Here is a 17,637-nt window from a genome sequence, read left to right on the forward strand (position 1 = left end):
TTTAAACAGCAGTGGGCAGTGAGAATCATGATTACTCTGCTGTCCTCCGGGTTTTTAAGAGGTGAGCTCTGTGATTCTTGATGAATGACGTACAATTTGAAATGGGGTAAAGTAAAAGTGATTCTTTGATTTGTTTCAGTAACTTAAGACTTTGTGAAGGATCATTAGTAAACAAGAAGGTAATCTACATATGAAAGAGTTTCCTTGCTTTCCTTGTGGGATACCTCCTCCTCTTCCTTTCCTATAGTACATCACTCCCAATGTTCACCACATAAAGACGTAGGTAGCAGGAAATGTTTCAATGACATCCACTTGAACCCAGAAAAAAGCTAAACAACCGTGCCACCATTCCCTGTGTTGGCATCAGAATGCAGAATACAGCAGGGATTAGTATTTGGCTTCCTTTGATCATCAGAAGTCTGCCCATGCATGCAATGAAATAAACATGTTATTGAAGTGACATATCAAATGTTGGTCTGAACTTGATGGTGCATTACCTCTGTTTGCTCTCATTAAAAGCATTATTATAATCATCAGGAATAGTTTGGAAAACTTCCTGACCTGGTAACTGTCAAGCCTTGCATGAAATCAAATCAGTCCTGTGAATGAAATTGCATTAACTGACTAATTTGTTGTTAGATTGTGTTTCTTAGGTTGTAAGCAGCTGCATTATCAAATTAACTCATACAATTTGAATAGACAATAATGAAATGTCAGGAGAGACCATAAAAATAATGCCTGATCACACCATACTTTTAACTTTTGAACTCGCTTTAGTCTCACTTGCAATAATGGTGTCAGAATAACAACGATTTACTCTCCATCCAATGATTTTGTTTTGCAATAAGCATTGCTGCTTCATGTGGCTACTACTGTAGCATGGCTGTACACATGCAGTTTTTCTGATGTGTAGTGCATGCCAAGGTCTTTGTGCAATGTGTGGTTCTTAATCGTCCCTTATTTATTGTATTTCACTTTGATTCAGAATAATTTCCTACATTTCTAGCCAGAGAAGGCTATTTTTAGATATGGAGATATGTAGGTATGTGTGTAGTTCTTGTTGTTCAGATTCAGATCATCTGATACCAAAACCAGATGTTTACCAAAGTGTTGTTTTATCACTATTAAAGTTTTGTAGAAAATAGTCATTATACATGCTGTAACAGCTTGTACTTTTGCTAGTTATCTGCAGGAGTAAGATAAATAAACTAGAGACTATTTACACAACTACTCAAGATTCATCACCACTAGCTGTAATTAAGAGTGCTGAAGATGTGTTTCAATGGATTTTCCCTACAAGCCATACAGTAATATGCCTTTCTTTGTGACAAAGCAAACCCTTAGCACCAAACTCTTTTTTTTTACAGCTGAAAAGCTGTCATGCTCGTATGAGCCTAAGCATTTAATAAATCATGAAAACATTCCTACTGAGGTTGCTCGGTACACTTGTAAGCAAATCAAGCTAAAAAGAAAATAAATAAAGAGTTAATTATTTCAAACAAGTGCAATCCTGCCATTATTATTCCTATACTATTTCCATCTTCTATGTGAACTGAAAACTGTTGAGTTACTCTTTAATGCTCAGGAGAATGAATGCTGGATTAAAGGTGTTAATAGGTCATTAAGGATAAATTAGGGAATGCATAGTTAATGCTCATTTTGTGCTTCAACTCATGAGAGTAACAGCTGAGCCTGTTTCTGCTTTGTATTCCACAGACTGCTTTGCTTCTAGTTTGATAACAGCGTTGCTAGTAAGCCATTACAACAGTGTAAACATTGCCAGCAGAACATCGCCTTTTGTCATTATTAAATATTGAAGATAATTGCTCTTGACTCAGAAATATATGTTTTCAGAACATTCTGCTAAGACCTTAAGTCCTTTTAAAAGCAGTAGGGATTCTTCTATTCATATGCGTCAGAGGTGGTACTAGACTTAGAAAACCAAAGAGGCATAAGAACATCCCCTTTGGCTTTTGTTGTTTCTGCACTCTCATTCATTTGGCTGCATGATTTAGTTTGACTGAATCTGTTATCATTGCCTCAAGTTTTTGTTTTTCTGGTATTCATACATTTTGTTACTAAGTAAGTAAATAAATGAGCTTTTTCTAAGACTTCAATGGATCTAATAAACTAAAGCCAGGGCACAAAAACACACTTCATGTGCTTATGTAGTCTTATAAGGCATTTAACTCAATACTTTTTTCATTGAGTATTTTTAATGCAGATTCTATCCTTACCATTTGGATTGAGTGGTCAGAAGACAGTTAGACAGGAGCTGGACTGAATGTGGTGGTAATGTTACATCTAACCGTGGTTTCAACAGCATAGCAATGAATATATTTCAACATAAAGCAGCTATTAAATACAATAGTTTAAACAATAGTTTAAACAATAGTTATGATGAATCTACACACCTAAAACACTTTTGGACATCTTTTGGAGAACAAGAAAACAATGCTTACTGGGCACCAACACCTAGCTTTGCTCTATAGCCTGCAGATTATCCACTGCCATCTCCATGAATTGTGATACCTCATCAGTTGTTTTATAATGCATCTTCAATGGCTATACAAGATTATGTTTTTTTTTTGTTTTTCCTTTCCCAACAGATATTTCTTGGACAGCAAAGAGGAGGATGTACGCTACTTCAGAATTGATGAGAGCAGTGGAGTTATCAAGACGACGCAGCCTCTGGACAGAGAAGACATGCCTTGGCACAACATTACTGTGATGGCCTCGGAGGTTGGTAGGTACCCAGGTTGCTTTCCATAAACCAAATGTTTACAAGTGGGCAAGCACATGTAATGCACCTGCTGTGTTTGTTTGCTTTTATGTGAGTGTTAATGAATGAGCAGATGTAGATGAAGTCAGCCATGTTTATCTAAGTGTTTTTTTTTTCTCTTTTTCTGGTTCTTGCCATATTGACATTTCTACTTCTAGAAAGTTTAATAATCTAATCAAATTAATTTATTGTTAATTATTGTCTTGGGAAGTTCAAGAAATTCAGAAAACTTGAAGATATTCTGATTCTATCTGTGCAAAAATGACATTTTATATTAGTAGCTACATACTTAGAATTGCTTTGTCTTGCAATATTTGCATTCATATACCAAAAAGAGTGTAAAAGTTTGTAATTGGTTCATAAGTAGATATGGAGATACATACATATAATGCATATGTCAATATCAATACCAGTCAAAAGTTTGGACACACTTTCCCATTCACATCAATGAGAAAGTGTGTCCAAACTTTTGACTGGTACTATATATGCAGTACATGCACTGTACACACTGTAAATATTATTTTCTCCACCTGCCGATGTATAAATCATTTAATAACCATTTTATATGTATATATCCTGTGTTTGACACCTTTGGGAACTGTAGTAAACACATGATATACTATTATGCATGAAAAAGGCAGTTAGAAGAGATTGCTCTTTCTTTCCACACGTATCCTGTTTAGCCTCAAGCTAATAACATATATTATAAATAATTAAATGAATTATGAATGAATTAGAGCACAGTTATGTGCCTCAACAGAATGATTTTAAAAGCATAAAACTATATATATATATATATATATATATATATATATATATATATATATATATGGTCAAATGATGAATGACACTAATACCATCTAATCACATTCATTTGTGTCAATATGCCATCACAAGAAGAGTAAAAACATTAATATGAATGGTCATACAATTACAAGATAATGTGTTGATGCAAATGGTGTGCACATTTTGAGTCAACAAGTCACAAAATGCACACTGAAAAATAGAAGTATAGTAATAGGGCGTGTAAGACAAAGCACCTCTAATAAATCAATAACATGGTTCCAACCCTTGTCAATACTCAACCAATGAGGATGCAGTACACTGCTATACAGTGCTATATATTGAGGTTCCAATGCAGTATGATGTTTTAATAGCTTTATTAACAGTTATATCACAGTCACCAACAGTATTTAAAAATAGTCCAGTTCCAGGTGCCTTAATAGTGGAATTAACAATTAAAGCCTGAAGAAAACAAGAATGACAAAGATCATTTGCATATTGATTAGAATATATTCAAATAGGTTAAAGTGTATTTTCCTTATAATTAACTACCAAATCAAATTAGTCCCAATTGTTTCAATGTCCTTTCTTACATTTAAAATTAATTAAATCAATGCAGGCCCTGCTAACTTCAAGAATTGCTATCAGGTAACTTGTGCAATTTGTAATCACAATTAGGCAAATCTCTTGCTGACTGACAGAGGTGCTGCATGCTAATGTTTTTTTTTGTTATCTCTTCACCTCTTCTTAGTATTCAAGGATACAATTACTTAGCCAAGACTCAGTCAGAAAGGCAGAAGGATACAATTTTACCACTTTAAATGAGCAAAGACATATTTACTGTGAGCCACCCTACAACCCCTTGTAATGGCCCCTGAGACTCTATAGGGGCCCTATTATCATTGAGTGTTTTCTGGATCGGTGAAGTGCTTCACCTCTAAACAGCATAAAGAAATGTCAATGCCCCTTTGTGTTGGAATGTTGAACCTTCTGTTGACGTTGCTGAAAAAAAAACGCCAAGGATGGAAGTCTTTCCACAAGATTAATCAAATACAATTCTAAAAACATCAATTTAATGCAAAGACTGCTGCACCTGCTTAACTACATTTCTATCCAGAGAAGGTTTTGCTTACAGTGCATGCTATTTTTTAGCACAGTCCTGCTACACACTTGCATCTGGATACTTCCTCGTAAAAAAAAAAAAATTCTGCTGTTGGTGACTGTGGGTTGAGGGTTAACTGCCTTGATCAAGGTTACTTTAATAATATTTTAGGAATTAGGGAAAATTCAAGGAAACGTGTGCTACTCCATATGTTTTTAGGTTATGTCTTCAAGGAGACTGGCCCAGCCCCTCTATTATTAAACAGAAATCTAAGCCTCAATCACTGAGCCTCATTTTGTGTAAATGTTAACAAATGAGTCACCATCGTTCAGTATTGTTGATGCTTCAGACAGTCTTCACCAGTATTAATATTAGGGGCACTTAAGCCTGGCATTTCTGCAGCACATTAATGTTCACTGGATATACAGAAAGTGTTCGCCACATACCATTATATTGCAATATGTCTGCAATAAATATGTAATTGTTTCACCAGAAAGAAACATATATTTTCATGTATATCAAGGGTGTAGGTGGCTATTGTGTCGCCATTTAGACTGTTACCTGGTATTAACATCAGATGAGGAACGGCATATGTTCTATGTGGTAAATTAGTTGCTCCTGCAGTATAGGAGAGATTAATGCATCACAACCAAGCACACCAGCTGGTACAAGAAAACACTGCACAAAGATAATCAGATGTGCTTTTATACACACAATTTCCTTCTGCAACATTGCATCCCTCAGTACTTTTATAGCGACAAAGCCTAAGACAACACTTATAAGCAGTCTAACAAGAAGAGCACAGAGTGCCCCAGTTTAAAATTACAGTGTAGCCGCTCTACTTAGTTATTAAGCCTTACATTTGACTTTCATCTTCTTTGTCACTTGTTCTTTCTCTGGCACAGACAACCCCAGCCTTCTCAGTCACGTTCCTGTTACCGTCCAGGTCTTGGACATGAATGACAATCCGCCAGAAATAGCTACAGACGAGGAGGTCATTGTATGTGAGAGCTCAAGGCCAGGACAGGTGAGTGTTTAGGATTCACCTAGAAAAATCCTTTACAACTATCTATGTCTCTATTTCTGTTTTCCAAACGTTCTATGCCACAAACACCTGAACACAAAATTGAGAACTGTGCATTAACTTCAGTCATCCATCCATTCTGTCTGCATGCATTTTGCACTGAACAATTGTTTCCCTCAGCAGTTTGAGTTGCTCACTCACTGGGAGAGACTATAAAGACATTGAAGAGAGCTTCTTAATCATCCCACATTCAAAATAAGTATTTCAGCAGCAAACCATGACAGCTCCAAATCGAAGCTCATTCCAATTTGCTCTCAGTAGTCTTTGATTCATTCAAATTAAGAAGGTTTTTGAGATATAGAGCAATCAGCAGCATGGAAATGACTGAAAGAGTGGTTTTGCAGAAGGATGATGAAGTAAAAACTGGGAACACACAACTAAATACATTTTTAATAGTTTCTAGCTTGCGGAAAAAAAGTTTAAAATTAAGGTTTGCATTAAATTTGAATTAAACTTGCATCATTGCCCTAGGCCTATTTGCCAAGGAGGTTAAGTGGGAAGTATTACAATGTGTTCAATGAGACAGTTGCACACCACCATTCAGCATAACATGACAAAACTTGAAAGAACATAACTGCTAATTCATGTTTTAGAACCTGTTTGCATTTCAATTCTCATAACATGCTTAATAGATTAGATTTAAAACTTGCTAATATAAAGTAATAAATAAATATTATAAATATTTCATGCCCGAGTAGGAGTAGGAAGACGTGAATACATAATCACTCCTACTCCTTTTTATTTTATATCAATACATTTAATGTTAAACATGAATATTCCAACTTTCCGCTCCAGTGTTCACCAAACAACCTACACCACCTGCACTCTGTCTTACTCTGCCAGTTTCCCTCTGTGATCATCCATCCGATATCCATTCACTGTTATTTTTAAACATTGATTTAAATGTATTAAATGTTCTATATGTTTTCATTTCCTCATTACAGTTGTTCAATACATTAACTCCTTTAATATTATTAGGCAATAACTGATTTATTGCTTTGTACATGATTTGAGTGTTTTGAAGTTGATCAGATTTTTTAAATGTTAGTTTTCTTAGCTTTTTCTTAGCTTTCCTTAGCTTCTGAGCTTTCTTTGTTAAAGCTCTGTCTATGAATGGCAATGATTACTAACACGCTATGAAAAGCACTGGTTGACAATTTGAACAAAGCTCCTCTTTGCTTGTGATTAGTGGCCACAGACATGATAGTACACCCTGAGGTGTACTGATCTTAAAAAATAACATCAGGATATCTTGTCATGTCTAATGCTTACGCAATATGTAGACAAATTCACACAATTCACTCAAATAGTTTGACACCTGCCACCTTCTCAAAGTCACAAATCAGAAATATTTTAATATGTATGAATGTTGTTGAGAACAACAGGTGCTAAAACACAACTGTCAATAAATAATGGAATTAACAGATTTTGAATCTGATTTTCTGATGTGTGGTAAAAAAAACCTGATGTGATAACAGTGAGAGGAGGAATCTTTACAGCTCAGCCAATTTAAAAAAAATGTGAACTGCACAACAAGCATATTGAACTGAGAGATTTGTACTGAATTATACAATATAGTATTGTTACAATGATGGATGCCAGATATAAAAAACATATGCCACAAAAAGTGAAGATACACATTAGACAATCTTGTATAAACGTGTTTGTACCAATCCAAAAGCCATTTTCAAACTAATGACCAATGAAATCACATCCCCTGTATTTCCAAAAATGTAATTAGATTTTTATGATAATTCCTAAAAGGGAATTAACTGGTTTATCACACTGATGGGAAACAAAATAATGACAACAGGTCTTTGGACTGTAGTAGAGGGAGATAACTGATCTTCTCAGCCAAAAGCTCCAACCAGTGCCAAGCCATTTGGAAAATAAATGTTTTGTCATTCATTTAATGCAACCTGGTTCAACAAATGGAGATGGCTGCATTATATTGAGGACAGTTATTACATTGCCTGTTTTAATTGTGTCAAAGAGGTGCAGAAAGGTCTATTTAATAAAGATAGTGTAAGGGAGTTTTGTCAAGGGAGGCTTCACAGACTGGTGGAAGGCCACTGAAAAATTCAAGTGTGAGAAGTATAAGCTATACAGTGATGCCCCCTTTATCCATGCTGCCTACTAAGCTCAGAATACAGCAAAGCACACAAGAACTGATGTTCAGGTCAGTGCTCTTCCTGGGAAAGAAGGGTTTTTCAGGGTGACAGCAGCCATGATGGCATTTTGTATGAACTTATGCTGGAACGTACCTACAACCTCCCAAAAGAGAGAGAGAATGATTCTTAGGAGAGATAACTGACACTTGGACAAAATTCAAAATGAAGTCATTCACCTGCACTATTCACAGTGAGATTGTATCCCATGCTGTAAATAGTCTGTACCTTGGACCATGGTACCATGGATGACAGTACAATAGAGCAGTTTTCATTGACATTGCAATATGTAGACGAAACCATGGAGATTCACTCTGATTTCCTTGGATTGTACGATGCTTCTGACAGCAGTGGAGAGACCCTGTTCAGGTGCATCCGATGTATTTCTCAGGCTTAACATCCCAACTGAACATCTATTGGGATTCTGTTTTGATGGCGCTAGTAATATGTCAAGGTGGTTTTCAAATGTTCTCATGCAACTGAAAGAGATATGCTCAGAGTCTCTGTTTGTCCACTGGCTGCAACTTTCCATATGTCCAACAAGATGCAGCATACTAGCAATAGCTACCAAGCTTGTATTTAGTGCCTAAGATAAATTATTTGCACTATGAGCTACTTAAGGATGACTAAAGTGTGAGGAGAGTGACCAGATTCAGAGGCCTGTGTAAGCTAGCAATTAAAGCCAAAACCTACTTTGGCCTCTTTTGTTGTGAAGCACTTTTTGAGCCATGCAAGTCGGTGGATAGCACACCAAAGCCAGTGCACTGGGTGTCCTTGGGTGTATTGAATTGCTTATAAAGCAACTGAGATGATGCAGTGGTGGTGAACATACTACACGTTGTATCCACAGTGGGACTGAAAATGCCAGGTGAGCACAGGGCACCAAAAACCCAAGTGTATTTATTAGCACACAACAGAACCAGAGGCACAAGAGCTACACTCCCGACGAGTTTTATGAAGCACTTGATTTGGTTTCAGAGGAACTAAAGAGGAGAGTTGACCAAGATGGCATGAAACAGCAGCTCTCAAAGAGGGGGTGGTTATTAAGGCCAATAAGGGTGAATGCATTCTCTGCACCTTTCAGCTGAAAATGATTGTAGAATACTTCTGTGATTCTCCCTGTAACATTGTAAAAGTTGTTGCAGCATGTATGTCTAAACACCATCCACAAATGAGGGCTAATGTCAAAGAAGCTCAAAACCTCATTAAACAATGCCTATTTCAGTCTGGTCTGTATATCCTTTGGATATCAGTTTTTTTGTATCCAGGTTGGCAATGAGCAAGTTACCAATATAGAAAGTTGCATTTTGAATCTTATTGGTCCCTCTCTGTAAAGCACGGTGCCAGGGAAAGTGTGTATTTGTTTATACACATTTTATGACAAAGTCTTTACAGAGAGGGGCCAGAAAGATTAACATACAACTTCCGGTTATACAAAAACAAACAGTTTTCTCATTGCTAACCTAGAAAGGAAAAATGGATGCCCAAAAATGTACTTTTCTGCTTTAACACACTGTTTACTGTTGCCATGGAGTTCAGCACCAAAGACAGCATACAAGCACTCCATATGCACACTAATAACATGTCCTGCCAGGCCCAGTTCATTTAAGTCATGCTCCCCTCTCTTTCTTTTTTTATCCATCATCCCCTGGTCAGAATACGTTCTCACGGCTATGACCTCCACATAAGTACACTGAAGCACTCACAAAATACATCCTAATACAGCCGAGTTTAAAACAAAGTTGTGTCCAAGTACACTAGAAGTACAACAACACCCCAAAAATCACATTGAAGATAAGAATTCCCTGTGGTGACAGGGGCTATCAGGTCGTTCTTTCTCTCAAGGCTGGCTGTCTCCACGCTCTCACAGTGTCTTTTACCAATTAAGGGTAACAAACTGACAAAAGTAGCAGTGAGGTTGCTGTGAGAGCACTCTTGTCATTGTTAGATGCTACCTCCCTCCTGGCACAAACCAAATGCTTTTAAGTCTAAAAGTTACAAAAAGTCATTCACTTTCAAGCAGTATACACAGGTAGAGGAGAAAATGTTACAAGGCCAGTGTTTTGTAGGTCAAAGGAACTCTGGCTCTGAACAATTATGGTCAACAGACAGTTGAGTGAGACATGAATCAAAATCTGAATCTACACTTTATCTTCCATTCAATTATAGTAATATGTGATTCTAAGTGGTGCATCAGCTAATTAAACAGTTGCAGGTGTTGTCATTGAAAAGTAATTTGTACTATGTATTCTGAACAACAGGTGATCCAGACCGTCACAGCAGTGGATAAGGATGACTTTGCCAATGGACAGCGGTTTTCCTTTGCTTTGCCAAGCCTGCTCCCAGTAAATCCCAACTTCACCCTGAAGGACAATGAAGGTAATTAAAATGATCAATATGTTTGTTTGCATTTCTTATGAGTTTTGCAGTTGGCCCTCAGGGCAGGACTCCATCCACAATGCTCACATTGCGAGATCCAATAAGCTACCGATTTTCTCTTAGCTTGGAGGTGCAATAAAAATATGTGCTCTGTCAACTAGGTATCGTCGTCATCTGGAGACCAAAATGCCACTGGGATTTACTCAGAGTCAGATCTTCATGAAACATCGTAGTTATAGTGGTTTGGCATGTTTGCACATAGTGTTGTCAAATGGATTACCCGCTCAGGCGCTTTCACTTTCCCCTCCTGCGCGCATTATTTTGTGCCGGCGTAGAGCCAACAGTAGGTGTTACCATGGCAACCATCTCAGTCTCAGGTGAATACCTAGCCCTAGGTTGGTCTGCAATCACAGGGCTTTTAAAAGCTCTCAGCCAGAAGATCTCACAGTTTCCCACTGAGAAGAGGAGTTCACAGCACTCCAGGAGAATATCTGTGCCAGAGAGAGGCAAAAAACAGAGAGGGAAAGAGTGCGAGAGAGGTAAAAAAAAAAAAAAAAAAAGAAGAAAGAAAAGGGGAAAAAAATCGATGTGATAATAGGAGATAAGTCTGTTTAGCCCTTGGTCCAGTTGCTTCCCACCACAAGCATTCCCCTTCCTACTTCAAGTACACTGAGGTTCAGACACAAGTTTAGCTGCATTCATGTAAGTGGCACTTAAAGACGCCCTCCCTCACCTCCCATCCATTTCCACTTCTGAGGGGCAAATGATTTCAACAAGGCAAGGATTGACTGGTCCAAATACCTATATTATTAAGGATAACAGATGACAGTATAAATAATATGCATGAGAAGATTATCGTTTTTTTAATTTATTTTTTTATTTTTTTATTTTGTATTATACCATCCTTGATGATGAATAATTTGTCATTGGGAATATATTTTGCTATATGCAGCAGAGCTAATTCCACAAAGGATCTACAATGATTCCCTTTTCATCCCAGCTAGTTAAGGATTGGTATTTTGGCCTTTAGTTATGAATATGTTTTATGTGTTGTGACACTTGTTAAATATATTTCTTGTCTTTGTCACGTCATACTTTGGGGTATTACTGTGGAATACATGGAGATAAAACACCTCCACAACTGTCTGCTAAACATCTCTTGCTGATTTGCCATATGCTGTGTTAGGAAATCACACTGTGGGTATGAAGGAAAGCTAATCACTCGTTAACCAACAACAAGTCGGCCACAGAGATGCAGCCATTCTCTGCCAATGTTGCTACTAGTTTTACTTTCTGTGTAGAAATATGTAATTATGTGACAAAGTTGTCATATTGATGACTTCCACAGCCTCTGACACTGCTATGTATACTGAGGTAAATGTATAGCTAAAGTGTGCAAGGGTAACTGTGTGGGCAATACCTCCTGGTAGGGTCTTCCAGATCAAACTGGTCTCAGATGAGGGACCTCAGTAAAAAGCAATTCAAAGCGCTCTATACATCAGTGTCTTTGGAAAGGACTAATTTGATCAGGGAAACCAGGGCACCCTGTCGGAGCCAGACCTCAGTAAGTGCCTGGTGGGCAGGTGTACCCAAGGGGACTATGTCTTCTTTTGAGAAGTACAGTGGAAGTTAAACTATTGAAATAACACATTTCTGATGCAAATACTAGCCATTTGAAAAAACTTTCCCACGCTTATAAAATGATTCTCACAAAAGTTGTGAGATTTAAAAAAAACAGAGCCATCTGCAGCAAAATATTCCCTAACCATTCAGGAGGGAAACTGTTCTTTCATGAAGGATTGATAGTCGTTTTTTGGTTCATGCTGTTTGAGTAATGGTGCCTGCTGCATACCATCCCACAGGCTCTTGTTTGTCTCAAACTATATGTGATATAATCCTATGTGGGATGGGCCTACTGTGTGTCACTGCATGGAAACACTAAATTGTTACTTATTTTCTTTATGTAAGACAAACTGTATACGGTAGAAATATTTCCTTTATAGAGAAGTCATTTCTTTAACTCAGATGTTCTGATTTAGTGCTACAACCTGGACTATTAGTTGACCAGAAGAAGGAGAGGCAGGTACCCAACAAAGCCTCCAACTTGATCTGTTGACTGCAGAGAAGCTCCACTAAAGCAGTTAAATACCTTGATAAAGCGCACACTTAAACCAGCTTTTAGACAAGGAGAGTGGTTCTAGTTTTAATAACTTCCAACTTTTAAACACACACACACCTTCACACCTTTTGTTAGAATTCCTGTCCACCTATAAAAGGATTCATATCACTTACTTTTCTCTCTGAGTTCTGTCTAGCTCATCCAAAGTATTTAAACACCAGCCGCCCTCTTAAAGTTAAGCCGCTGCACCCAGAATTCAAGCTGCTCCAGTCATCTCAAGTTACTTGGAGTCCTCATTTGCACTAGCACTCAAAAGAGGTGTCAAAGTTGTATAGTGGTCTACTGCCACTGTGGATCAGAAGTTATTTGCTGTGTTCACAATATCCGGGTGAGAGAGAGGCACAATGCACCATGCTGTTGACTCCTGTGTCTGATAATTCAAGTAAGCTCTTCACACTCAAAGCAGCTTCTTTCATGTCTGTTGTAGCAGACCAACAGTTGGTAGCTGCCCTATGCCAGGGTCTAATACCTCCCTCTGTTGTTGTGAAACTGACGAAAATCCCTCTCAGTCACTCACACAACTAACTCTCTCATGACCTGCTTTCCTTCTCAGTTACAGTTTGCTCACAATGGATCCTTATGAAACGTGATATTTTTTGTGGCTGTGCTCTTTCTTTGCATGAGGAAAAAAGGGGATTGGTTTTAAGACACTCTGATATGTTTAATAACTACATCTTTAGTTAAACAGCTAGTGATATCTATAATCGATTCCTCCTTTTCACTCATTTCAACAATCAGGAGTTTTAAAAAGAACCCATTGCCTAAACAGTATGGCTTTTTCAGGAAGCTATTTTCTATCTACTTACAACAATATGAGATTTGTTAAAAACTATTATCTAAGTAATTTGGTGCTATTCCTTTGGAGACCTGTAACAGCTCCAGCTCTGTTAAACAAAACCAGATCAGTATAGCCACTGAGTGTTGATTTTTGGCAGAAAGGAGAGCACAGATTCAGTCTTAGATTCAGATCAAGACTGTGGACTTACGATGCTTGCATGCGAGGAGATGAAGCCACGGCTCCTTAAAGACTGAGTATTCATTCAGATATGTTGATGCAGTTTAAGTGCTGGATGTGCTACAATAAATGCAGGTCAAACTCTTACAGCATATTAGGCACCATTAAAGCTGGAAAATAAGGTAGATGCCTTTGTTCAGCTGCTCTAGGAAAGCACTTTATGACAAACCTGTTCTGTTAAAAGCCCTTTAAATATATTCAACTTGACTATGTCTACTTTACAATGACTGAAAATTGAATGCCTCTTTGATCTCCTTATCTGTCACATTGTGATGACATTTGCTTCTAAAAAGGCAATTAAATGGGGGCTATGATCTCTAAATAACCCACATACTTAAATAGATCAATTGATTTCTGAAGGCATCTTCTTCCAGTGTGCATACAGAAGACCTTATAATATTACAGTTAATCAGCTGTGTTGAAAGAAGTGCTGTCAAGCCATTGATATGTGGGGCGTTTAATTAGCTTTTATGTCATTCACACTTCACTTGCAATGGGTGTTACACTTCTAGATTCCAAAACACCCATTATCTGCTGAAACAGCATGATTTGTGCAAAAGGGGCAGAGCAGCCTGTCTCTTGCTAGTTTTGTCAAACTTGCACAACAAACAGCTGAAAATTGTCACAATCTCACATTTGAGTATTTGATGAGATTTCCTATTCTAAGTCACATCGAATGAATTACTGGATAATGACGTGTTAAGTAAAAGCAATGCAGTGTTTGTTTTTTTGTTTTGTTCTTTTTTGTTTTTTAAATTAACCAATATCATTTTGCATAAAACTCATATGTATGCAGTAAGGCATCAGTAGCCTTTAGTATTGCTTTGGAGCACTAAACCAAATTGTTCCTGTGTAACAGAGGAACATAATAGTACACTGCAGTCCTGTTTGATTGTTACTACAGAAGAATACAGAATACTGGCCAACCAGTAATTACCTGTAATACACAAAACACAACCTTATGTAGACACAAACTATACTGTGGCACTGTGTATATGCTGAAACCAATGCAATGGGCAAAACATATTGTTTTTTCCAAGCAGCTTGATCACTAACTGCTATCTGTTGTCACTGCTGGGCATGTTTTGGTAAACTAAGCCTTCAAACTAATCCCTATTGAATGCAAGGGGATTCCTTTAAAAGGAGATGTGTTGTGTATTGTTCTGTATGAAAGGCTATTTCTACACAAAATGATATTAGTGTTTGAACAACACTGAATCATGAATATGCAGAACTGACTCTCAATAATACAAAGGGTGTTGCAGTATATGAATTTGCCAAGTCCTGATTGATACAGGATATTCAGTTTGATGTGCAACAGTTTGTAATTATTTGGTTGAAAGGGCATACCAGTCAATTAATCATTTTTTTCTACAAAATGTAATAGTGGAAAATGACATTTATAATTTCTTAGAGCTCACAGTGACATTTTCAACTCTCATTTTATCTGATCAACAGTCAACAATATAAATTATTCACTTTACTAGCATGTATGATACAGAGTTAATCATCACATTCAAGAAGCTACAGCAAATGTTTAGCATTTTTGCTTAAAAAATGACATGATTATTTGATTATCAAAACAGTTGCTGATTATTTTTTCTGCCCATCAACTAAGATACTGATCAACTAATCACTGCGGCTCTAGTCTAAGTAGTCTAATACAGTCAGATAACAACCTATATCTTGAGATTTACATTGATTTTGTAGATAATGGTGGGTTCACTTACACAACACAGACCGTACAGACAGTTGATGCTTCTGTAAGCAGAAAGAATATGGGTGTGGATTTCAATATCTGTAATACCTACATTATGTATACACACACTTTTTTCAATATATTCAGCCGGTATAAATCTGAGCCATCCCCAACATTAAGTACCCACCATCAGAATGTTACCCAATGTATTCTCCCCAGAGTGCCACCATAGAACTATATGTTAAGCTACAAGTGGCAACTAGAGAGAAGGTTTGTGCTAAATCCCATCAGCGGCACCTACACACACCCACCAAAGTTCACAAGGAATCCAGCTAAGTGCATGTGTAGGCAAGTGTGAAGTCTGTCGAGATGTGGTTGCGTCGCATGTGTCTATTGTTGGTATATTTTTGGTCCATATCACACTCTGTATATTTTACAGTTGCTCAGCTCTACAAAGATATTATATGGTAAATACCTTCAATATTTCAGTTCAAATATATTGTGCATCTTTTAGTCTATCAGATGATACTGTAAATCATGGATTTTCTGTTTTTACACTCTGTTTCAGTAATTCAATATTAAACTGCTGAGGTTTTTACTTCAGACATACAAGGTTACAGTTTAAAATGCTTCATTATATTGTATATAACATTCATAATGTTCTTTATTTTTTTTTAACTTTGAGAGCTAGAGAGAGCTGAGTGTGACCAAAGGAATCAGAATTGAGTCTGATAGGGCAGACCCACCTCATTTCTGCATCTCTGCCAATAAGGTTTTTCTTTTATATCTTGAGATGGAGAATGCATGAGTGACAGTTATGCAAGTAATACTTCACCTATCATGCTATTGCTTCTGGAAAAGTGGAAAAAAATAGGCCATTTGCCAGTTCATACTCTGACTTAATGAACCCAGTGTAAGGGGATTTCCACAGGGTCGAGTAAAGCCTCACACACATGCATATACATGTATGTGTGCACTTTCTATGTGTGCACACCAGAAGAAAGAGTAAAATTGAATGCCAGTGATCTGCAAAATAGCATGGATCAAAACATTCAGTATAATTCTCAGTGAAGTGTCAAATGCTCTTAAAAGAATGTTTTCCCCCATTTATTGGGTGGTCACCTGCCCCGCGCTGCAGGTTACTGTTGCAGCTGTCACAACACGTTTAAACTGTGACTGTACTAACTCATGCTGTCTCTTCTCTTATGCGGATGCCGTGTGGCTGCAGATGGCCCATCACACTGTGGCGTTAATCAACAAGCACACAGTGCTCTCCTCCTCCCACCTGCGATGAGAGGTGGTTTAATGTGAAATTAGCATGACTTGAAGCAATTCCTTTTCATGGTCTGTAAAAGGACCCTCGCTGTTGTGCTCTGTGCTTCAGTGTAAAGACTATGACGGCAGAGACCACATACACACAGCTTGTTTGTGTCTCTCTGCTTCAGCCTTCTTATTTGTCCTCTCTGCTCCCTCTTTGGCTCACACATACACACAAACACACTTCCTCCATTCACCCCACTCGCCTCCCCCTCTTCCCCTCTCATCTTCCAACTCCCCATCTCGCTTCCTTGTTATTTGAATCTCTCCCACTCCACTCTCTCAAACCCCCCACCCATCTGCTTGCTGATTCGGTGATACTGTGAGCCTGACTTAATAAAGCTTGAAGTACGTGTTGTCATTCCAAATGTCGATCATTATAATTATTCATAGATGGAGCAGAGATTGGAGTGGGAGGCAAGGTCTCAGAGCAGCAGCATGATAGTACTGCACGGCGGAGGTGTTTTCACTGGGTGGAAAGAAAAAGGTTGTCCTGTGCACGATTCAGCATTTTCGCCCTTAAAATATCCCATGAATATATATCAGTCATGTCAGGACCAAGTTAGTCATCCAAGTACCTGACCCACCCAGCCATATAGTTTCAATGAACAGGGATCCTACATATTTGGACACCATGTTGATAGATTATCTGGTCTTCTCCTGTTCAGACAAACCTTTCTCACACAGCCTACATGTACCAATAAGCATGGCGTGTTAGGTTCTTAATGATAAACCTTCATAATAGCCCAGCGTGTGTAGTGCATTAGCCTTCATGTTAATGTAAGCTTCTTAACATGCATGCCTTCTGAAAGGAAGTAGTTGTATTGTTACAATAGGAAACAGGAAACTATTTACTAAAGTCAAGGTAAATGTCATCCTATGTTTGTCCATCTTACTCTAACAAAAGAACTGTGTCTGAAACAGGCGGGGAGTTCCGGTCCTCTGAAATGATGCGAACGTGGAAGTAACTTGAAACTGCATTATATCAAAAGGCCACCAGGGGGTGACCGTTTTGGTGTCAAAAGGACTTCCGTCTCTATAGTCTCTAAGTCAATGGAGAATTCACCAACTTCTCACTTGATTTATAACCTCAGTAAACGTTTTCAAAATGTGTTTATGGTCTCAATCG

At 37.8% G+C, this 17,637-nt stretch overlaps 1 protein-coding gene across 1 annotated transcript in view; it reads left to right on the top strand.

Annotated features, from left to right (window-relative positions):
* Positions 1–17,637, top strand: part of LOC134001951 (cadherin-18) — a 68,301-nt gene that overhangs the window by 40,416 nt on the left and 10,248 nt on the right. The window contains exons 7-9 of the mRNA XM_062441157.1: positions 2,610–2,746; positions 5,573–5,694; positions 10,181–10,298. Coding sequence (XP_062297141.1) covers positions 2,610–2,746; positions 5,573–5,694; positions 10,181–10,298 — 377 coding nt within the window. The remainder of the gene's footprint in view (positions 1–2,609; positions 2,747–5,572; positions 5,695–10,180; positions 10,299–17,637) is intronic.

Source organism: Scomber scombrus, chromosome 20 (genome assembly GCF_963691925.1).
Source record: "Scomber scombrus chromosome 20, fScoSco1.1, whole genome shotgun sequence".
Classification (NCBI taxonomy): Eukaryota; Metazoa; Chordata; class Actinopteri; order Scombriformes; family Scombridae; genus Scomber; species Scomber scombrus.